Raw genomic sequence first — 23,561 nt, 5'->3', positions numbered from 1 at the left:
TTTCTATTTATTTAATTATTTGACTAAAAATCTTTCAGTAACAACAGACGCTGATGAAGAATTGACTTTTTCCATTCAACCCTATTTAAATTACTGTGACTTTGTAATTGTACAAACTTGTGGCTTTGAATAATCACAAAGTAAACACACACAAAAACACGCCACGTCCATTTGTCATTAAACTTTTATTCATACTGTGAGAGTGCTCATACATAATATTTTTTTTTCTATAAAATATATCAACCTTTCAATTCCTGAAAGCAAAACTAGATATAAACAATCATTATTTCATAAGAAGCAACTCAGTTTCAAGAGTCATTCAAGGCAGTCAGCTCTCAGCAGTCCAAATGCATCGCAGATTTACAAATCACATTCTAGTTATAAATATCTTTTCTTTCTAGCACTGAGCTCGTCCACTCGCACAAAGACATCAATCCGTTCTGAGGTTTCTAAATTAGCAAATACAGAAGCCACGAAAGAGTTTGAGCGGAGAAAGCCGGGACAGTAAAAGGTGAAAGACATGGAACAGGATTCAAACATAAAGCGAGAGGTGAAGGTTTTAAGATGTGTCTCGTGTCGCAGGACTTGATCTCTTCTGGCTTTTGCGTCCTCGCCTGAATGTTTTTTTTGTCATGTTTGTATTTGTTCTTCTCGGTTGTCATGGCAACCGACCAGACGAGGTAAAGATCGGAGGCATCACAACAGCTCTCCCGGACCAGGCGCAGAGTTGAAACTGTCTGTAAAGCCAAGATATGGATAATAGAAAACATGAATGCATCTGAGGCTTGTTATGTGGAATGAGAAATGAGCAACAATGAATGAGACACTGGTTCTGGTCAGGGCTCAACAAGTGGAGGATTTAACATGATATCGGCTAGTTTTTCTGCATACCTGGTTTGTTTTTTTGCTCTTTATAAACTGCATTTAAAACTAGAGCTCTTGTGAAATCTCGATAACATTTAATTACTGAATATTGAACAAATCGTCTCAAATGGAAATGTTGTTTTCAAAATGATGTGTTCCAAACCAATTTTAATGTAAATCTAAAAAAGTAACAAGGACAGTAGAACCTATAACAGTTAATCAACCAATGACTATAGAAAATAATCCTAACCTTATTTTGATAATCGTAATTATTTTTAATATACAGGCTCTAAAACACATACGAAAAGACCTTTATTCAAAGAAAGCAACATTAGTAAAAATTTAAATGTCAAAAAACGATAAATGATTTCAGATTTTCATCAGTAATACTCCATATTCATAAATATTCTCTATCTAGAAGCTGTTAGTCACCACATTCCAAACTTTATTTGGTTTATATTGTACTTAAAAATCTCAATGTTCAATAAAGATAAAAAAATAATAATCAAAAACTATTCAAATAATTGTTAGGTACAGCCCTAAAAGACAGCGAAACACAGTGTACAAGTTATTAATAGTTTAAATAAACCACAGTGAGCTTTGGTAATTCACAACATTAGTAATCATAGCACTGTCCCACAAACTGAATCTACAGTGGAGACGTTTTGGTAAGAATTAAATCAATAAAAGTGTGTCTAAAGTGTAAAAGTGTTCATGTTTCTTATGTTTTACAGGATGCCAAAGCCAAACCAAACGTGAACCAGACAAACACAAGCAGCACAGACATGAATAGAACAGAGAGACTTGTACCAGACAGCTCCAGGGTTTTAGTTCTGTTTTGGGGAAGTCTAGGTTTTTTCACGGGGGGTTTTCGATTTGGGGGCTTCTCAACGTTATTGGGGCTTTCCCTGTCGGGCCCTGAGGTCAGTGAGGACAAAACAACAGTTAGCTACAGACTGTACACACAGAGCAACACGGACAGATCATATACGTAACACAATGGATGGAGATACCTGTGTCACATGACATGGACTTCCTGCTTCTCTGGGGTTTGATTGGCGCCTGAGGTCTGAGTCCTTCATCACCTGGACACAATCAACACATGACGTTACCACCGTCTTTTGTATCCTAATGTTTCTTTTGAAAGTTATGCAAAGACAGAATGGTTTTCTTTGGGTTGCAAGTATAAAAATTAAAAATATAGGACTAAAGACGGTATTATTGTTTTTGGTGTCTTGGTCTGGTTGTTTTTTTTGCCATTATGAGATGGATTATGATATAAATAAATAATTTCTCGTAGCTTAAAGGGGACGTGTCGTGCAAAATCAACTTAAATAGGATTTTAATCTTGTTATGTCTGTGTTTCCTCATCATTAGTTTCTTTAAAGTTGTATTTTGATTGTTTTAATGATCCTATATTGTCCTATAACTGAGGCTCGACTGCTCAGAAAATTCCTGTTTTTACCCACCTCCTATCCCTGCCCACATTCCTTGTACTTAGATGTGATTATTTGAGAAATGAAGACTCTGAGTGACACATGTAGAGCTCTAAAATGTCACATAGCCAGTTTTTACAAATAAAAACATATAAATGACAATCTGCTGCTTGTTACGGTGAAATGCCACTATGAAGAGGCGGAGCTTATCAGTTTTGAATGGAACTGCTTCATTCCTAAGCTGTTTTAGATCAATATGTATGTTTACAATTAACAAAATGTAAAATTATGATCTAATTAAGTTATAGTTTAATATCAAGTAACTGAAAAAAGCATGTCTCCTTGAACATGTACTTCTTACATTTGATTTCTAATGTATAATGTATAATGTATTATTATTATTATTACACAGCATGTTTCCCTTCGTTAGTGTTTGGGGCAGTTACCCTGGCTGGCTGCTCTGTCTGGTAATCCATGTGAGGGTTTGTGACCAGGAGGAGGCACAGGAGGAGGGGGCAAACTCCTGTCAAAGGCTGAGTTTTTAGAAAAACTCACATATGCTGACGTCTTTGGCTGTCAAGAGAAGAAAGGAGAAGCAATTATTACAAGTCTTTGTGTACAGATTTAAGGTATTAGGGATAATACTCGGTGGTGAAATGAGATTATCCTACACAGCAAAGACAAAATATGGTTTTGCAGTCAGGACAAGGGACTGTCATACAAACCTTTTCAGGAATGGGAGGAGGCTGACTCTCTGAATCTTTTCTCTTCTTTTCTGTCCTCACAGGATCTCTCTCTGGCTCAACCTCTTCTTCTACACCTGCATGTTGAGGGACAAGGTGAGAAAATCTATATCAAACATAACAACAATCAATATTTAATGGTGCAGTTTTAAAACAAAACGTATAGGAAAATGTAAAGTAGTGTATAACAAGTCATGAAAGAATGACAGAGAGAGAGCAGGTGAGAGCCAACAGCACTGCATTCACAAAACACGGTCTGAAACTGTGAATAGCACCATGAGAAGTGTTGCTATGGTGTTATACATTGTGCAGTATGTATGAGGCGACATCTTGAGTATCAGATGATTCAGGAAATGTGACATGTTAAACCAACATACTGTCGCTGTGGCTGTTAATGTATGTAAATATGAATTACCCTCCACAATATTGTCACCTTCTGTACCTGGTATGGTGTCTGCACTCTCCAGGCGGGACCTCTGCCTCAGCTTGGGCAGGTTTGGTTTGCTGCTCTGAGGCGGAGGCTCAGGTTTGAGGACTTTGGGACCTCCTCCTCCCCCCGGGGTGGTCCTCCACACCTCAACCTGTCCCCCTCCAGCGCTGGCACACGCTAGTCTGTCCCCTTGCATGTCCTGTGTGCCGGGAAACCAGTCCGCTGTTACTTCTGCCGCCCTGTGCGACTCTAAGTCCTGCTTGGGCGATGGCGTGCGGTCAGAGGGGTAGGGGGGCAGCGGCCTCTGAGCCAAGTTGAGGGTTTGGACTTGTCGGTCTGGTTTTCTTATCGAGTGTCTTGTGTCGGTCCATTGGTGCTCCGCTTGGACCTCTGCCGGCTTGAACTCAGACCAGGATCTGTCCAAGTGCCGTCCGCCGGGTCCCAGCTGCCTCTCCATCTTGCGGTCGATCTGACGCTGCGTGTGTCTGTCCACGGTCCACTGCCGCTCCACTGCTCGGCCCTCAGCCCGGTACTGCTCCATGGTTTTGGGGTCTCCCAGACTCTCCTGGGTTCGGTCGTCGTGCCATTTTCTGTCGTGAGGTTTTTCGGTCTGTTGTGTAACTGCTGAGGATCTCTGTTTGTCATCGGCCCAGTATTTGTCTGTCTCCTCCGAAGACTCGAAAACTGAATCAGACTCAGACTTCGGTGGCTGAAACCAAAGAAAACAAGAGGTGGGTAGAGCAGACAAAAACATGTACTCAAGTAAGAATAGTGTAGAGTAAAAATTATTTGGGGAAGTACAATGTGTTAAAAGTTACTCAAGTAAATGTGAAGGAGTACTATCCACCCCTGTAGACTTCTAGTTTAGACACAGGCACTTTTCCATCTCGCCCAACATCTTCACTGACATTTTGTACATGATTGTATTCAGTCACGCAATAACTAGGGGGGATATAATTAAAGAATATTTATTATGCTTTTGTCTGCTGTATAGTAGTCTGACATTTAGAATGAGCGGTATTGACCTTAACTATGTGAAGCACTTTAACTTGAGAAGGGAAAACAGATGTGACATGTTAAATCCTAAATGTGAATGTCTCCTTTAAAGAAGAAAGTCATTACTTGACTTTACTTTGACAGTTTTCTTATGTCTAATTGGCGTGATATTGTTTGGTGACTGCACTTTCCTCTTCTTCTTCAGTTACCTCTCTGGGGGAGTAGAACGGGTGCTTGCTGCCGCCCCCTGCTGGATGGGTAAAGCCTGGCATTGGTGGTGGACTCAGAAGAGGAGGGCTCCTTTTCTGGCCGTCAGCTTTTTTCCCATCAGCCCCTTCACCTGGAGACCCCGCCCTTCCTCCTGACCTGGGCGGCTGAAGGAGCGTGTATACATTCTCAGTGGCTGTCCTACAGAGTTGAAGACTTTACATTAATAAGACAAAAAGATATATATTTCTGTTATTTATAATGTTGTATTTTTGTACTTCAGGCCAATTTCTGCTCTTGCCAAAATATATTCTCCATTCACAGAATATGCTAAGAATAGAAATCAATGGCATATGTCCATTATTAAAAATATGTATTTATTTATATTATTGACAGAATTGCTAACAATTACTTCTTTCGTGTTCTTGTTGGTATCTCGTATTCATTCTTGTATTGTTAGAATTACGAGGAGACAACATTTTTTTTTTGATACCTTTGCTTAAGTGTCTCAAAAAAATGCATTATGCTGTGTGACAAGGCAGATGGAAAACAAAGTTTGACCAAGTACAAAGTATTTCATATTTTAGGCTGAGGTAAGCTGTTTGTATTTGAATGTGTTGCTAATCTCACTGGGATTGAGCCACCACCTGCGTCTGCATCTGTGCACACACACACACCAATATGACTCCAGCAGTTTGACAGCTTTGAGCCACTTCCAAATCCACAAAGCAAAACTAAAATGAGTTAGAAATAATGAATAAAATGTATGATTCAGATCTGGGAAAATTAGATCATTGCAAATAAAACTTGCTTAAACTGTTTTAAACATTTTTTATTTGTTCCAAACAGTGCCTGAATATTCCTCTTATTTAAGATACTGTACTTTTCTTTTCTTTTACTTTATTTGGTTATTATTTTGAATGGTTGACAAAAAAAATAAAAAATTAAAAAACATACGACTAAATTGCATTTGTTTAAGTTTACACTTGTCTCAAGTATCTTTTATTCTGTCTCACTCAGTATTCAAACTCAAAGTAGATACTTTTTTTTGCTTATAAATGAATAACAACCACTGCGGTTAATGTAATTATATACATACAGATTCAATGAAAATATAGTTCATGTTAAAACCAAATCTTTGTCTAACTTTGAGAGAGTTCATAAAAGAGCGAGAGGTGATGAAAGGAAACAGCGAGTGGCCTGGGACTCAGAAACAGCCTGATTTATAAATAAATTGCAGTCTGCAGCAGAAGCTGAAGGACAGATAATGAGATTCTGTGCTGTGTCTCAAGGCCATAGCTCAGAGGAAAGTCATAATGATGTGTTCGCGGCTGTACAGACCCCGTGGGCGCCGTGGCAACACCGTGACACCCGTCGCCAAAGAATTCTGCTTCTGCATCAAGATCATGGCTCGGCTGAGTTTGGCTGCGGTTTTTCCTGAAGTTGAAGATGGCCAACATGTTTCTCCTCTTTTTCCTCCGGAGTGAGTGAGCTTTGTGCAGCGAAGAGAGCTGACTGAAACACAGACGAGACACGTTCAGACGCTGTCCACACGTTCAGACGCTGTCCACACGTTCAGACGCTGTCCACACAGACGCTGTCCACACAGACGCTGTCCACACAGACGCTGTCCACACGTTCAGACGCTGTCCACACAGACGCTGTCCACACGTTCAGACGCTGTCCACACGTTCAGACGCTGTCCACACGTTCAGACGCTGTCCACACAGACGCTGTCCACACAGACGCTGTCCACACAGACGCTGTCCACACGTTCAGACGCTGTCCACACAGACGCTGTCCACACAGACGCTGTCCACACGTTCAGACGCTGTCCACACAGACGCTGTCCACACGTTCAGACGCTGTCCACACGTTCAGACGCTGTCCACACGTTCAGACGCTGTCCACACAGACGCTGTCCACACAGACGCTGTCCACACAGACGCTGTCCACACGTTCAGACGCTGTCCACACAGACGCTGTCCACACAGACGCTGTCCACACGTTCAGACGCTGTCCACACAGACGCTGTCCACACGTTCAGACGCTGTCCACACAGACGCTGTCCACACGTTCAGACGCTGTCCACACGTTCAGACGCTGTTCACACGTTCAGACGCTGTCCACACGTTCAGAAGCTGTCCACACGTTCAGACGCTGTCCACACAGACGCTGTCCACACGTTCAGACGCTGTCCACACGTTCAGAAGCTGTCCACACGTTCAGACGCTGTCCACACGTTCACACGTTCAGACGCTGTCCACACGTTCAGACGCTGTCCACACGTTCAGACGCTGTCCACACAGACGCTGTCCACACGTTCAGACGCTGTCCACACGTTCAGACGCTGTCCACACGTTCAGACGCTGTCCACACGTTCAGACGCTGTCCACACGTTCAGACGCTGTCCACACAGACGCTGTCCACACAGACGCTGTCCACACAGACGCTGTCCACACGTTCAGACGCTGTCCACACAGACGCTGTCCACACGTTCAGACGCTGTCCACACGTTCAGACGCTGTCCACACGTTCAGACGCTGTCCACACAGACGCTGTCCACACAGACGCTGTCCACACAGACACTGTCCACACGTTCAGACGCTGTCCACACAGACGCTGTCCACACAGACGCTGTCCACACGTTCAGACGCTGTCCACACAGACGCTGTCCACACGTTCAGACGCTGTCCACACAGACGCTGTCCACACGTTCAGACGCTGTCCACACGTTCAGAAGCTGTCCACACGTTCAGACGCTGTCCACACGTTCACACGTTCAGACGCTGTCCACACGTTCAGACGCTGTCCACACGTTCACACGTTCAGACGCTGTCCACACGTTCAGACGCTGTCCACACGTTCACACCTTCAGACGCTGTCCACATGTTCAGACGCTGTCCACACGTTCAGACGTTCAGACGCTGTCCACACGTTCACACGTTCAGACGCTGTCCACATGTTCACACGTTCAGACGCTGTCCACACGTTCACACGTTCAGACGCTGTCCACACGTTCAGACGCTGCCCACACGTTCAGACGCTGTCCACACGTTCAGACGCTGTCCACACGTTCAGACGCTGTCCACACAGACGCTGTCCACACGTTCAGACGCTGTCCACACGTTCAGACGCTGTCCACACGTTCAGACACTGTCCACACAGACGCTGTCCACACAGACGCTGTCCACACGTTCAGACGCTGTCCACACAGACGCTGTCCACACGTTCAGACGCTGTCCACACGTTCAGACGCTGTCCACACGTTCAGACACTGTCCACACAGACGCTGTCCACACAGACGCTGTCCACACAGACGCTGTCCACACGTTCAGACGCTGTCCACACGTTCAGACGCTGTCCACACGTTCAGACGCTGTCCACACGTTCAGACGCTGTCCACACGTTCAGACGCTGTCCACACGTTCAGACGCTGTTCACACGTTCAGACGCTGTCCACACGTTCAGAAGCTGTCCACACGTTCAGACGCTGTCCACACAGACGCTGTCCACACGTTCAGACGCTGTTCACACGTTCAGACGCTGTCCACACGTTCAGAAGCTGTCCACACGTTCAGACGCTGTCCACACGTTCACACGTTCAGACGCTGTCCACACGTTCAGACGCTGTCCACACGTTCACACGTTCAGACGCTGTCCACACGTTCAGACGCTGTCCACACGTTCACATGTTCAGACGCTGTCCACACGTTCAGACGTTCAGACACTGTCCACACGTTCACACGTTCAGACGCTGTCCACACGTTCACACGTTCAGACGCTGTCCACACGTTCAGACGCTGTCCACACGTTCAGACGCTGTCCACACGTTCAGACGCTGTCCACACAGACGCTGTCCACACGTTCAGACGCTGTCCACACGTTCAGACACTGTCCACACAGACGCTGTCCACACAGACGCTGTCCACACGTTCAGACGCTGTCCACACAGACGCTGTCCACACGTTCAGACGCTGTCCACACAGACGCTGTCCACACGTTCAGACGCTGTCCACACAGACGCTGTCCACACAGACGCTGTCCACACGTTCAGACGCTGTCCACACAGACGCTGTCCACACGTTCAGACGCTGTCCACACAGACGCTGTCCACACGTTCAGACGCTGTCCACACGTTCAGACGCTGTCCACACGTTCAGACGCTGTCCACACGTTCAGACGCTGTCCACACAGACGCTGTCCACACAGACGCTGTCCACACAGACGCTGTCCACACGTTCAGACGCTGTCCACACAGACGCTGTCCACACGTTCAGACGCTGTTCACACGTTCAGACGCTGTCCACACGTTCAGAAGCTGTCCACACGTTCAGACGCTGTCCACACGTTCACACGTTCAGACGCTGTCCACACGTTCAGACGCTGTCCACACGTTCACACCTTCAGACGCTGTCCACATGTTCAGACGCTGTCCACACGTTCAGACGTTCAGACGCTGTCCACACGTTCACACGTTCAGACGCTGTCCACACGTTCAGACGCTGTCCACACGTTCAGACGCTGTCCACACGTTCAGACGCTGTCCACACGTTCACACGTTCAGACGCTGTCCACACGTTCACACGTTCAGACGCTGTCCACACGTTCAGACGCTGTCCACACGTTCACACGTTCAGACGCTGTCCACACGTTCACACGTTCAGACGCTGTCCACACGTTCAGACGCTGTCCACACGTTCACACGTTCAGACGCTGTCCACACGTTCAGACGCTGTCCACACGTTCACACGTTCAGACGCTGTCCACACGTTCGGACGCTGTCCACACGTTCGGACGCTGTCCACACGTTCGGACGCTGTCCACACGTTCGGACGCTGTCCACACGTTCGGACGCTGTCCACCAGGAAAACAGACGCTTCATTCACACTTCTTCAAAGTAATATGTTCTTATGTGAACGTAGCAGGTTATTCAGCACACAATACTGCAAATACATTACAGATTCCCAACAATTAGGTCAGTTTTTGAAGGTAAATAACACATCTTAGCAATTTGATGGTTGTTTTTTTAACAGATAAATGCAGCGTTAAGAAGATGTAAATAAGGGACACAGCTGCAGCTGGTCAGTCCATGGGAATAAGCTTCTCTGTGGTTCTTCTCGAAGTGTCTCAATTTCCCACTTTTCCTGACCGTGAAGGAGAGTTTAAGAACAGCCTTTGGTCTCACAAAAAAAATTGTAGAGCCCAAAAATTAACTCGAACATACGTCTGATAAAAGGAATGAAGATCGAAGACCAGAATTTCTATTTTAGGGATAAGACATTGTACAATATTGTACTATTAGAAAAATAAATTATCCAGGGTTATTTTAATGTATTTAAATAGGAATCCATGCAATATAAGGAAATATATATCTATATGGATGAATTGGGTTGTATTTATTATCTGTCACTCTCCATCTTATTCATTGTTGAATGTTTGTACTAACATTACACCATCCTTGTTTGCCTGTTTTTGTCCAGCTGTGCATTGGCTGTGTAAATAGTACATATAGTATAGTACATAGTATATGTTTTATTTTTCAGCAACACTAACCTGGGCTCTGCAGATGAAAATGAGCAATAATCTGGGATATTTACATTTGTTTCAATTATCATTAATATGCATTTTTTCTTAAATGAATGAATGAATGAATGAATACATAAATACAACATGTAAAAAATTAAATATAGTGAATGCCTCCAAACTAAGTTATGATAAAAAAGCAACACGTTACCTGTCAGGGAGGATTCTCTTAGTGTAGAAGTCTGGGATCCCATCATCCAGGGGACTTATCCCTCCATTTTCACTGCAGTGCTGCACAATATTCAATATTGGTTACATATTAAAGTGCGTCATTGCTAAATTAACATTTTCTCTATATTCTATGTTTCACCTCTCATTCAAAAAGTAAATATGAATTGTATTAGCTACCATAGCAATGCCCTTACAATCTCAGCAGGCATATGTGCTCCTTTATGCTTTCGCGGCGGCCTGGGACGAACTCGGGTCACATGATGCAGGGGCAGGCCCTGCGTAGGTAACTCTGACAAACCCTCCCATGAGGCCGAGCGGGACAGTGGAGAGGAGTATGACGGGACGGAGGGAGGAGGAGAGGAGCTGGAGTCGTCACACAGACCTGACACAAAAACACCTCTGTATTAGGACATTATTAATGCTAATCAAATCTTTAAAACTCCTTCTTATAGTGAGAGATACACAAAATATTAGATGATCATAAAATGGTCTCACATAATTTAATATTATTGTATTCAAAAAGTGTTTGACCCGAGTTTTTTTCTCAGATGTGTCCTTTTTTATTTTCCCAAATTATTTCTCATATTATATGGAGATAAGTTTGTTATCTTAAGTTCGGGAGCAGGACCACGCCCCTTCCTACGCCCCTTCCTGCAGCTTACACTACTTAATCATCCAGATCACACACACCTCTGTTCGTGATTTTCGTGCCCCTCCCTCCCACCCTCTTTAAACTATTCTAATTCATCTCCTAGATGGGGGTATCGAGGCCCGGGAGCCTTCAGCCCTCATCGCAAGAAGACCCAAAACGGCATTAACTTCGTACATTCGTGTTGTTCATGTTTCTCCCCTGCCAATAAACACCTTGCATCGTATCTGGGGTCGTGGTCCTTGCTAGTGAAATACACAATATTCACCATAGTTATAACATAGCATTTGTTTTTCTTACATTTGTTTTCCTTCTCAGAAAAAAAACATTTTAGTAGAAGAATGATGAATAAAATCTAAATGGTACAGAGACGGGAAATGCTTGATAGGATAGAGGAAGAGTACTCACTTAGTCTAGTGGAGACAGGACGTATCCGTCTTGTTCGTGAGCTGCGCTTCTTAATGGCTATTGTGTCCTGAAAGGGAAAAAACATGCTTAAGGATCAGTATTAATGGTGCACTCAGTCGAAATACACAAAGCAGGCTGACCCTCAGGCTTTTCAGTGCATGGATTTGTGCAGTAGAAGTCTAATGTACTCAGAATACAATTGCATGAACACAAAAATATATAAAAATAATATTATTATTTAATGAGAAGAACCTATTTTAAAAGCAAGGCGCGCTGTTCAATATTGAAATGTATTTCAATTGCTATTGCGATGCTTTTAGTGCTTTGGCCATGAAAGATATTGTGCTGATGATTAGCATAAACATCACTAGCATAAATTATACAGGTGTCCACTCATTAAATTGAAAACCCTCAGATTCATGCCACTTTGCCTCTGGCTCAGCATTTAATGTCACACTAGAAAATAAAAAGTAAAGTTTTGTAATCGTACATTAACTTTTTGACAACAAACATTGATTGATTTTTTTAGTGGTACTTTGCATGTGTGTACAATAAGTCTATCTCGTGCGACATCTTCATTGCATTGTCCAATTATTGGTACATAAGGACCACAAGAACATCAAGGCCAGATGTATTTTCAGAAACCAAGGCATTTAATTCACACCTACACCAGCTCCTGTCTTCTGAGTTGTCCCTTAAGCACCCAAGGGAGCTGCCTAAGTAAGGGTATATTATTTGCCAGGCTAACAATACTCAGCTTTTGTGAAAAACTGTCAATCATGTGTCCACAGTGTCAGCGCACAGCTCCAGGCGGAAACAGAGACAGACCCCAATTATGAACATCCCTCACTGACTCTGACACTGTCCTGCCAGAGAACAGGTCCTTCTGGGGGTTAGCAGCTTGGTATTGTTGAACATGTCCAACTTTATTGCAAGATTAGCTGTTCTAAAGGATATGACTCATGCTTCAAGTCCACTAAAGGCTGCTATTTCCAGACAGTTTCCTCTCAATGTGGGAAAGTGAAAGGCCGTGTCTGATGTCACTCAAACCATCATGAAAATAATATGCCGTCTGCGACAAGAATGTGTGGGAAATGTACACAACCTGTGCAGAGCTACATCAAACAGCATTGAATCACTTATTGGCAGCTAATCATTTTATTGTATGTTGTCATATTGGGTCTGGTGAAACTATGGAAAATCTGAATATTACAGATTTTTGTGATTGCAATTAGATTTATAAATGTGTATTCTCAAGAGATATCCACAGGCTTAGGCTATTTTTTAAGACAATAAGGTAATAACATCTCCTAAATTGATTGTCTTGTTTGTCGTGTTTGTAGAGGGTTTTCTTATTTTACATAATAAAATAGGATATTTTGTTGTTTACAGAGAATATTATTTTACTTCATTAATGTATTAAATCAAAGGACAGACAAAGTAATGACATGAGTGAAGTTTGACGGAGGAGGACCTGGGTTTAAGTACACAAGTGTTCTTTCTACTCTTTTTAAGCACCTCAGACTCTTGCACCGTTCTACTGCGAACGTGATAACTAAATGTGTTTAAACAGAAGTGAACTTACTATGCTGGTGCCGAGCTCCTCGTCTGTGATGTCCAGCGAGTCTCGATGTCTGTTGTACCTCCAGCTCGTTCCCTCTTCTCCAACGCCGTCCCAGCGCTTCAAGTGGGAAACCTGTCGATTCTAAGACACGTACAAACCTGTTAGTGCCTTTAAAAGTATTCTGTTTGTTTAAAGATCGGAGAATGTGCTGATATTACGCTCTCAGATGAGGGCGACAGCCAGTCGTCTTGTATTGATTAAATCATATTTTAACAAGATGTAGCACTCCAGTAAATTTACAACACGTGAATCTAATCATTTATAGTGACATCTATAATCCAACTTTATACATTTACCAAACCACAGGTCATAATCAGCATAATACCAAAAGACATATTAAGATAAGATTAAACTTCATTGTTTTTACAGTGGAGAAATTCACATGTCAAGGAAGATCAACACAATAATACTCAGCTACTAAGAAAAGTGTGCATGCAATAAAACATAAAAATATAAAGAACAAAGAATAAACACTAAAGCAAATGGACATAATGTAAAATGAGTTTTGACATTTACATGGCCAGAAAAATAAAATAAGCAGAAAATCCAGTTATTAGATCAGATTTTTAGTGTGTGAAATCTGATCAGAACAGAAATGTGTCAGTTAATTTGTGGAGTTTAAGAACAAAAGTTGTATTTGTGAGTACAATGCATTTTAAAATACTACTTTTCTTTACTATAAAATGTTTCCCTTTTTCGCATAATTCCCCCTGTAAAAACCTGCACCTGAACCACCAGTGGGAAAAATCAAATTACTCATATCAAATGTAACTGTACGGTTTCAAATATCTGATGGTTGACGCTCATGTAAACATCGCCAGTGCCAGAAGTTTAACCCCTTCTCAACATTTCTTGCCTAAATACAAAATAACACTTGAAAATGAAGCAATCTAAACTCTTCTTGTATTACCAGGCTCTTGTGTGTGGTGTAGAGCTCCTGCAGGATCTGGTCCACGACGGTGTTGGTGAGATAGGAAACCACAGAGAGCTTAACTTCTCTACAAAGCAAAAACCAAAGAGCAGAGATAAAGATTTATACAAGTGACAGTAAATCAATGTGCTGCTTATCAAATTCAGAGGCATTAGTGCTTACTCCAGGGCCCGGTGGACATCCTGGGCCGCTCTCTCCATCAGGGCGGTCCGGATGGAAGAGCGAGGGATGGACACTCGCTCAGAAACAGACGACAAAGAGGGGCTCAATCTTTCCGCCGCGGTCGAAGACAAAGGGCAGAGTTCATGGCATAGAGACACCATAGAGTCGACAATCACCTGCAGAGTACAGAAGAGCAGCATAGAAAGCAAGTGATAATGCACAAACGTGATCAAATATGCCTCAATCATCTGTAGAAGGAAGGGGAAGTCAGTTATGTTGGATTTCTATGATACTATCAATATTAGTGCTCCTCAGAGGTATAATTTATAGTTGAAGATTCAAAGACAAAATGGTTCAAAATGAAAAGTCAATGGTTCATCGTGGTTGAGGCAAAATGTAGTAATGGTCTGCTGTTTGTTCTGCTCAGTTGAGTCTGGGTTTCTGCTTCAGCTCTGTGTCCATGTGAGTTTAAGATACTCAATGTTGCTCCTTACTCTTCACCCCCATTTCATGTTGCACTGTCTTGGTAATTTAAGGCCCTGTATTAGATTGTTTTTGTGTTTTAAAACCATGAACACTAGAACTTTTTCTAGTTATTTGGTCCTAAATTGAGTCAACTTTAGTCCCAATGTGGACTTGGTCTGGTCCTGTTCTAGTCAAACTTATTCCCCATTTTTCACATTCCTAGCATCCTCATTTTTTACCGCACTGAGTTTATAAGTGCTTTTCACAGCTGTTAAATGCCACGCTAGTGCTAATAACAACTAACATACTAACAGTACCTAACAGCACCAGTGTTACGTCCTGGTTCATGAAAGATAAAACAAATATGTGATGCAGACAGCACACAGAGGCCTCATTTTGACCAGAGATGTGTTTAAAATATATCTGTACTGGGGCAAGGTTTGACATAAAAAAAAAGAAGAACAGAAGTCCCTTAAATATGTTTCTATTTCTATAAAACACGATATATTGTGATGTTCCACCTGTAGCTCTTTGTCTGCAGCTTTGGCCAGTTCTCCTGCCAAAGAGTCCAGTCTTTGCCTGACTGGCCCATCCGCAGACAGCACATGCGCCAACTCACACAGGGACGGATACAACTAAACCAGAAGAAAAAATTGCATTTACTCCAACTTGGCTCTTGATAAAGTCCCTCGCATGCGTCGCGGGAAAGCCAATTCACACAGTTCTCACCGCGCGGGAGTTCCTGGCCTCTTTTAACACTTGTTTAGCAGCTTGAAGCTCCTCCATCTCGCCAACGCCTCGCAGCACACACACCTGCTGCTGGACACGCACGCACAACCGCTCCATCACCTAGGAAACGTACAGAGAAAGAGAGTTACAAGACGTACAAAGCAGCCACATATAATAATACTAACAATAGCGATAATGGTAATAGCAGGACCTGCTCTGCAGTGCTCGTGACCAGGCCCTGGTGCAGCCGCAAAGCCTGTCTTTGGGAAAAGCGCTGGGTTTGGTTGTTCCTCACTAAAGAACGCTGAATCTGGAAAACAAAACTAACATTTAATGGTTGCATTTCATGTTGTTACAGTGTGAGAAATAGGAACTTAAAGAAACAAACCCAACAGACATAAAGTTATAATCATAACTGCTGAATGCATTTGTAACCTGTGTATCGATATTTAAAAATATTTAATTTGTAGGTTTTTCTTAAAATTGAGTAATTCCAATGGGGTAGTAGCCACTAAAGTAAATGGTTAGATTACATTTCTGTATTTTCAACAAAAACATCGTGCCCCCATCTGGGAGTTTAATAGAAGCCAAGAACAACCAACATGTTTTTCACGGATTATAAGTACTATATATAATTTGGGGTAAATACTGTGTTTGACTTCATTCTCAACTTGTTTCAAATAGTTTTTAAATCTGTTTTTGATCATTAGGTAATGACGGCAGAACAAAACGTATTCTATTTTAACTCTAAGCCGTTGTTTTGCAGATTTGAATGTGATATTGATGTGATAACCATAGTTAAAGGAATCCAAAGAGTTTTTTGTATTTCTGCAGGTGTTCATTCGGTCCATTACAGGCACCGTATTGATTTGTGCCACAGCAGGAGTCCCTTCACTCTCTGCTCTTTGAATAAACTAGATACACATCAGCTTCAGATCTACTCTCCTTTACTGTCCGCGGAAGACAAGGCTGGATTATCATTTTTCTCTGATCTATAGGATTAATGGAAGAATGTCAAAGACGAGCAAACATTAGCACGATGAAAGAATATATTACAAACCCATTCCTGGCTTTTGTAATTGCAGTTTGCTCTTTATAATAACCATACAACATAACACATTAGCTGAATAAGAGAGTTGCAAGGGAATTCAACATAAAAGGGATGGCATATTCTTATTTGTTGTTAATAATACTTAATAATTGAGAGGTGGTTATGTTTTTTTCCCATGGTCACATCTGGAGTCTAAATACAGGCTGCTAAACATTGGACCTCGTTGTACTTTGAACATTGACAGACATTCAATTTGTCATGCATGGTAACCTTGGTTAGTGCCTGTTCTGTCCTCTCGGGGGCGCTGCGATAAGCTTGGCTGATGTCACTTAAAGGAAGAGGCATGTACTGCAGGGTGAAATTACTGAGAAGAGAGCAGAGACAAGCAGAGACGCAAAGTGGGTTAAAAGACACAGCAAGAGTGAAGCAGACGAGACTCAGTTTTAAACGCAGTATTTCTCTAAAAGGAACTCTAACTGGCTGAGTCAAGACTGAAGACAGACGACTGTAAACCAGGTCATCCTCACGCTTCAGCCAGACCGAACTCATGCTCAACTCGGATAAACTCAGCCTGAAGTAGGGATTAAAACAAGACTAAATCACAATGCCCAAGTCAAAATGAGGACTAAACAAAACTAGTGCACTAAATCTGGGACATAAAAGACCCGAGCTGAACTGCAAAAGTGTGATGAGCAGTACCTCAGACCTATGGCATCTAGTGTTAGTCGTTTTTCATCTTTGCAAGCACCAATATCTGGCCTTACGATTCAGTTCTCTTGGCTCAGGTTACACATTTCAGCTCGATCACATGATGTTTCTAAAAAAGGCTGTAATACTATCACACTAATCAATATTTCTCCTGGGTACATGTGCTTGCAGACCTTGTTTATTGATCTATATGGAGAAACGTACTGTTCGAGCGCTCTGGCCACGTCGAGAAAGCCGGTTGCGGAGGTGTTGTTGCGATCCCATGTCACAGTCCTGCAGGGCAACGACATGAGATGCTTTCAGCACTTTTCTACAGTATTTCCACATACACACACACATCCACTATAATAGTCTCCTGGACTGAAAGAACAATAAATCACAATCCTTATGGCTGAATTTTGTGAATTTCGATTCAGCAATTTCTAGAAAATATGTTTATTCTGAGAGTCCACACCTCAATACGATTAGATGTAGAAGCATTTTCAACCCCTTCTTTAGTTCATGGAGAAACACAACAGAAATGAGTTTAGAGTTTACCTGAGTGTCGTGTTGATTTGTAAGGCTTTGCTCAACATCTTGGCTCCAATGTCGTCCATGTTGTTCCCACTGAGGTCCACTTTCCTCAGGCAGGTGTTGCTGCCGAGCGCGTTCACCAGGACCGTGCCCCGAGACCGCAGCCGTGAGTCAGTGAGGGACAGAGTCTGCAGGGCCTGCACCGACAGAAACAACAGACACTTTTGTACAGCTGGGAATCATTTCACATGCTGCTATAATTCATATACTGCACCTACAATACATCACTATCTACATGAGTTATGTGTTTACATTTTCACAGTTTTTGCACAGTCTGCACATAATGTACAAGCCTCGCCTCTGTGATCTGTTACAATCAAGATGTATTGGTTATTTTACTAGATAAGTGTCAAGATATCCAGTACAATGAGTTTTGTTTGCTGTGCATAGTACTTTAAGACTTTAAGATTGTAGTAATGTATTGCCTGATGGCGTGTGCCTAGCATATTGTCAAATATGTGAGTTATTTTGATGAAAGTGAGGTTGGAAGAATACAAATTGACTGCTGTGTTGGGAGTGGGGAGAGAGCAGCCGAAGGGGAAAAGCTAAGATTTACTCCTGTCTCTAATGTCTCACCAGTGGCTTTACATGCTGTTTACATGCATTATTTACATTGTGTGAGGGATGCGATATGGACACTATGGCTGCAAGGATCAATGGTAATTATTAATGGCAGTGACACTTCAGAACTGACTGCAAAAAGAAGGGCTTTGAGGATGTGCAATATTAACAGTCAGCACAAGACTGGGATTCTAGACCATAAATATTGAATGAAATTTTTACGTGGAGAGGCATCTTTTATTAAAACACGTGCTGCTGTCCACTTAACCTTGAACTGTTTTTTCTCTCATGCTTTTAAGCCCGAAGACACAAATCAAACAGTTTATAACTTGAGTGTGTATTTAAATTGGCAAAATTTATTTATGGATTCCCCACAGTGCTGCGAATTATTGGAAACATGTGACATGACATTTCCAGGCCATTTTTTTGGTATAATTCTGATTGAATGCAAAAATATAAGGTTAGCTTTACCAGAATAATCCTCCAAAATGTAAATATATTGACTGATAAAAAATAAGGACCGTTGCTGTAGCAATTAACAACTTACAACCAAATATTACATAGTTTGAATGGGAAAAAAGTCCTCAAAATGATGCATAAAATTCATATAAAAAGGAAGCTGAAACCAATGAATACTTTTTTGTTAATAGTACAACCACACCAACATTCACATACATATTAATAATCAAACAAGGACTTTTTTCCAGCCAAGGCAAGGAAAGTTTATCAGCAGAGCACAATTCGTACACAGGGAAATTCAAAAGCGCAGACCTAATATGTTTTTCGCCCACAGTTTTACTCACACAGTCCTCTTCTTGTATGAGCTGCACTAACTTCTGCAGCGCCTCGTCCAGCAGCCTGCAGACACCAACAGAAAGCAGAGGAGACAGAGGATGAGCCGGCGCGGTCACTTCCTGCTGTTTCCACGCTGTGTGCCTGTGAGCGCTTTAGGAACCTCAGTCGAATCATCGCACACGCATACTCAGGCAAGCTTTATGCAGATGAGGAACACACATCTTTTCAGGGGAACTGGAGCGTGGCCAAGAAAAAATAAAAACCCCACAACACCTGTTTTTGATGTTGAAGTTTTTGCCCAGATGGAGGTGTTTGAGGGAGGGGTGTCGGGAGAGCGCAGGCAGCACCGTGAGCAAGTCTGCATCGAGACCTGTCCAGCACAGAAAAGACACGAGGAAAAAGACATTGAAGCTTCATCTTTGCAGGTCGACATTTGGATACAGCATTATGACTATTGACAGAGACAGTTTTCCCTTTAAAAAGCTTACTATGGCGGCCCCTTTAGTATAATACTCTCACCCTACAGCTAAAACACAATGGGTAAAAACATTAGCTTGCTCTGTATTTAGTTGGAATAATTCAACACATTGAGACTCCAGCAGGTCATGCACTTGGGGTTAAAAAGGTCACGCAGCCATAGCTCCAATTAAAAGGTACGAAAGTAGGTCATAAAAAAGTGATGGCTGAACAATACGGGTCAGAGCATCTCCAAAACTCCAGCTCAGTCCCAGTCTGCGAACAGAAGCTATTCTAAGACGTTATAGTCTAGTTTACTTTTTCTTTCCAAGGTCGCAACAGAATATGATCTACCACCTGATGGGCAGAGATATGCAAATCACACTGGCTTATGCCCTTCTTGACACAACCTTCTCAATCTTCCTAGCGTCCCACTGATATAAGCCCAGTTGGCTGGAATCAAAGCATAAATAAACTCAAACCCAATGAAATGCTCGAAGGACCAATGGCCAGGGCTGTGGATGGAGCTGCATTAAAGAGAATGCGCACCGTTGTCTGAGATATCCAGAGTAGCGACTGAAGAGACTCGTGGGAACAGTTCTTGAATCACAGCGGCGCCTGCGGACCTGAGCTGTGAGGAAGAGAGGAGGCCAAACAATGTGCCATGAATCACAGACATTTCAGGCTAAGTCTGGAGAGATTTGTTCCATTTTTCTAGACAAAGGAAAATGTATAGACGGTTTGCACAGGATTCAAATCCACGATGAAAGTTTTCAAATGAGTGGTTCATTCATCACAATGTTCTGTTGAACCAATTGCAAATGTGTTGAACATGAGGAACATTTAGTAAAGGTTTTATTAATATCTGTAGTATCAATTAATATAATGTTAATTGATGTTAGGTTTGTGGGGAGCTGAAGAATAACTTGATTGGTAGAAATGTAACAATAACTGAAATATTGTGACATCATATCATTACATGTCTCACAAGAATATTGTTGGCTGTCACAACATATTCTGTATTATAAAAATGTGTTGCTTAAATGCATTGTTTTGTTGCAGCAACAGCTAAAAAACAACCGCATAGACGATTTTGTCCATTAGAGGACAGGCTACATGAAGATTGAACTCTTATTTAGATATTTTATATCTTAATTCTTTGAAAGGCTTGTCGAGGCATTTTAAAAGGAAAAAAGTTGTATTTTTACATATCAATTAAAGCCTTTCCATAATATCATAAACAAACATAATGCCATGACATGCATATTGTGATCAAAGTCACTGTGGCCAATTTATAACAAATACTGTAGATGTAAAGATAGCATTTATTATTGTTTAATTTTACAAGAGGAATATTGCAGAAGAGCTCTTACCTCACAGCCACTAATGTCCAGATGAAGGTCATTGATATGAGGATTGGAGGTTAACCCAGTTAGTAAAGCCCTGAAGGAAATGTAAAAAGAACTAAGATGAGAGACAGGACAAGGAGATGAAAGGCAGAAGGCAGATGCAGCAATGGTGCATCACTTTACAAATCTGCTGTTCTGCTTTTGATAAAAGAGCATGAGAATAAGAGAAGACAGGACAGGTACCTGAGTACATCAGGGGGCAGCTTCATGGACGACAGGCTGACGTGATTCAGACTAAAGGCTGAGCTGAAGAACTGACGGAAAAGTGGCAACGTGTCCTTTACTTTCCTACAGTACGGAACATAAAGCAGATGAACAGGAGATAATAACTGGTGTAGAAAAAGATTCAGCTGTTGTCATCTCTGTTTTTAGAAAAACAAAAAGTTTCGACTCTTGTCAAAGAGTCATTCTCATTCTGTGAATCGAGTCTGGGAAGGACAAGATTCAGACCCAAAAACAGATCAATGTATTTGACATTCTGATGCTAATCAGGCCCAGTGGGCGGGGCCTACACAGAGTAGGATGTAAAAGCTGAGTTCTCAGACTCCATTTGCAGATTGAGAATGACTCTTGAATAAGATTTGAGTCCAGATGACTGAAAACTGAGTCTTTTTCTACAATGGAACCCCCTGGAAGAATGAGGGGATTACACTCTACAGTCGACTTAGATGTTGGCCCGACAATGCGAAATATGTAAATATATATATATATATATATATATATATATAAAAATTACCATTTGTGCTTTTATTTGTTTGTTTTGTGGTTTTATATTTTACTGTGATTTTAAAGCAACTGTATTGTTATTTTATTGTCTTTTTTATGTCTGTAAATCAGTTTGAAATGCATTTTGTAAGTATTGTGATCTACAAATACATTTTGATTAACTCATTTAGAAACTGTCTAAGTTTTTAAGTCAACCTAAAACTTATTGTAAAACTATACCCCTTTGTCGCAGACTTATAACAAATTAACAAAATATTCATTTAGGGAATAAAGCAAGCAAATAAAAACATACAAATAACAAGATGTTCCTGTAACATTGACGACACAAATAATCAGAGCAGCCATGCAAAAGTATAGAAAAGCTTGAGCTATCGAGAGGTTGAATGCAATGAGAGGGCCACACACAGGAAGTAGTTGGCGCAGATAGATAAAGTACAAAAGCTGTAAAGTACTGACACAATATAAGAAATGGAGAGACTTTTTTCTGTCGGTTTAAGAGACAGAGTGACTGGGGTCAAATGATAGATTTGTCCACTCAAATATTCATGAGTCTTATCTCCGCACAGGCTCTGGTTTAAAATGGCAGTCGACACACAGGGATTCCCACAAAGCTCATTCTGATTTCCCACAAGGAGAGCGATAAAGATGAGATCAGTCTAAAGAGGTAAAGGAAGAAATTGGCCATTCAAATGACGGAGGAACATCTCAGTGGGTTTAAGTACCGGGCCAAATTTTAGGGTTTAGGTGGCTGTAAAAATGCAGTTATTTGTTAAATAACTATCTTCAACTGTTGTTAAGAATCCCGTAAAAGCCGCATTATAGAGCACTCCTGAATATAAGCCACACCAACTAAATGTATAAAGAAAAAAAGATACATATACTATAGATAGATACACTATAGGTCGCACCTGGCTATAAGCCGCAGGTGTCCATGCTGTAACATAAGATATTTACACTAAAGGATGGTACAAGGTAGCGATGTTGTCTTTTGACCCGCAGGTTATAAAAAACAGATTGTGTGTCGCATAACCGCGCTCCGTGTAACTTTGCATTTAAACACGTCTAGATTCAGTTCCTCATTAGACTCATTTCTCAGTGAATACGAGTCAGATTGTAATAAAACACACAACATTCTGTGTGAGCTGATTTACTTGTGTCTGTCTTCCTCCACATCTGGCTCCGCTCCTGTACTTGATCTTAGTGAGTGAGAGAAAGAGCTTCCAGGAGCGCTCCGCCCGTAAAAATCTATAAATTAGCTTCATCATTGTATAGGCCACAAGGTTCAAAGCATGTGATAAAAACTAGCAGCTTAATAGTCTGAATATTACGGTACTTCGTATTTGACGTTCTCTGCCAATTACATTCATTTTTTACTTTTGGTGTGAATCAGTTTCCAGAAGAAATGATTGACCTAAGAAACTAATATTTGGTTTTATCAGATTATGTGCCATGTGACTTGATAGAAAGAGCATGTTTTGGCCCTTAAAGGTGGTATGGACGATTTTTTTCAGCAAATTTTTTATCATATTTCCTCGTGGCGTGGATAAATCATTTGTCCTGCCACGTGTCAATCATAAAACGCACCTACCGCTCACCTGCAGCCGCGTCTGGCTCGTCCCCACGTTTCCGCGTGCCTAAGCGCATGGATCTATCATAATATAGTTCCCTCAGTGTACGGGGCAAAATGAAGACGGAGAAAGACAGTTCGAGCTGACGCAGAAGTGGACAGAAATCTACGGGAGACGAGCGATGCGATCCGTTGCGCTAATAAACAAAAGCACGTGTGTGTTGTATCAGTCCGCACGGGGGAGTGCGCACTTCCGCATGCGTTCTCAAATCGCCGAAAAATCGTCCATACCGCCTTTAATTTTTACCATTATG

At 41.9% G+C, this 23,561-nt stretch overlaps 1 protein-coding gene across 3 annotated transcripts in view; it reads right to left on the bottom strand.

Moving 5' to 3' along the window:
- Nucleotides 1-598: 598 nt before the first annotated feature.
- LOC140353706 (capping protein, Arp2/3 and myosin-I linker protein 3-like) overlaps nt 599-23,561 on the bottom strand; it is a 43,392-nt gene continuing 20,429 nt past the window's right edge. Inside the window, exons 16-40 of one of the 3 annotated variants that reach the window (XM_072438390.1) lie at nt 21,138-21,242; nt 20,919-20,988; nt 20,095-20,176; nt 19,363-19,459; nt 19,098-19,152; nt 17,698-17,870; nt 17,365-17,433; nt 16,723-16,816; nt 15,613-15,711; nt 15,402-15,521; nt 15,194-15,307; nt 14,208-14,383; nt 14,025-14,112; nt 13,076-13,195; nt 11,491-11,557; nt 10,628-10,815; nt 10,414-10,493; nt 6,018-6,191; nt 4,679-4,877; nt 3,486-4,182; nt 3,026-3,120; nt 2,747-2,873; nt 1,878-1,949; nt 1,675-1,782; nt 599-737 (exon numbers count right to left, since the gene is read on the bottom strand). In XM_072438390.1, the coding sequence (XP_072294491.1) occupies nt 697-737; nt 1,675-1,782; nt 1,878-1,949; nt 2,747-2,873; nt 3,026-3,120; nt 3,486-4,182; nt 4,679-4,877; nt 6,018-6,191; nt 10,414-10,493; nt 10,628-10,815; nt 11,491-11,557; nt 13,076-13,195; nt 14,025-14,112; nt 14,208-14,383; nt 15,194-15,307; nt 15,402-15,521; nt 15,613-15,711; nt 16,723-16,816; nt 17,365-17,433; nt 17,698-17,870; nt 19,098-19,152; nt 19,363-19,459; nt 20,095-20,176; nt 20,919-20,988; nt 21,138-21,242 (3,310 nt within the window). In that variant the 3' untranslated portion in view covers nt 599-696. The remainder of the gene's footprint in view (nt 738-1,674; nt 1,783-1,877; nt 1,950-2,746; nt 2,874-3,025; nt 3,121-3,485; nt 4,183-4,678; nt 4,878-6,017; nt 6,192-10,413; nt 10,494-10,627; nt 10,816-11,490; nt 11,558-13,075; nt 13,196-14,024; nt 14,113-14,207; nt 14,384-15,193; nt 15,308-15,401; nt 15,522-15,612; nt 15,712-16,722; nt 16,817-17,364; nt 17,434-17,697; nt 17,871-19,097; nt 19,153-19,362; nt 19,460-20,094; nt 20,177-20,918; nt 20,989-21,137; nt 21,243-23,561) is intronic. The other 2 variants (XM_072438392.1, XM_072438391.1) reach the window with 2 other exon arrangements.

The sequence above is a fragment of the Eucyclogobius newberryi genome, unplaced genomic scaffold, assembly GCF_026437365.1.
Source record: "Eucyclogobius newberryi isolate DKJ021-1_F unplaced genomic scaffold, fEucNew1.0.hap1 SCAF_9, whole genome shotgun sequence".
Lineage (NCBI taxonomy): Eukaryota > Metazoa > Chordata > Actinopteri > Gobiiformes > Gobiidae > Eucyclogobius > Eucyclogobius newberryi.
This window is presented reverse-complemented; position numbering and strand designations above follow the sequence as displayed.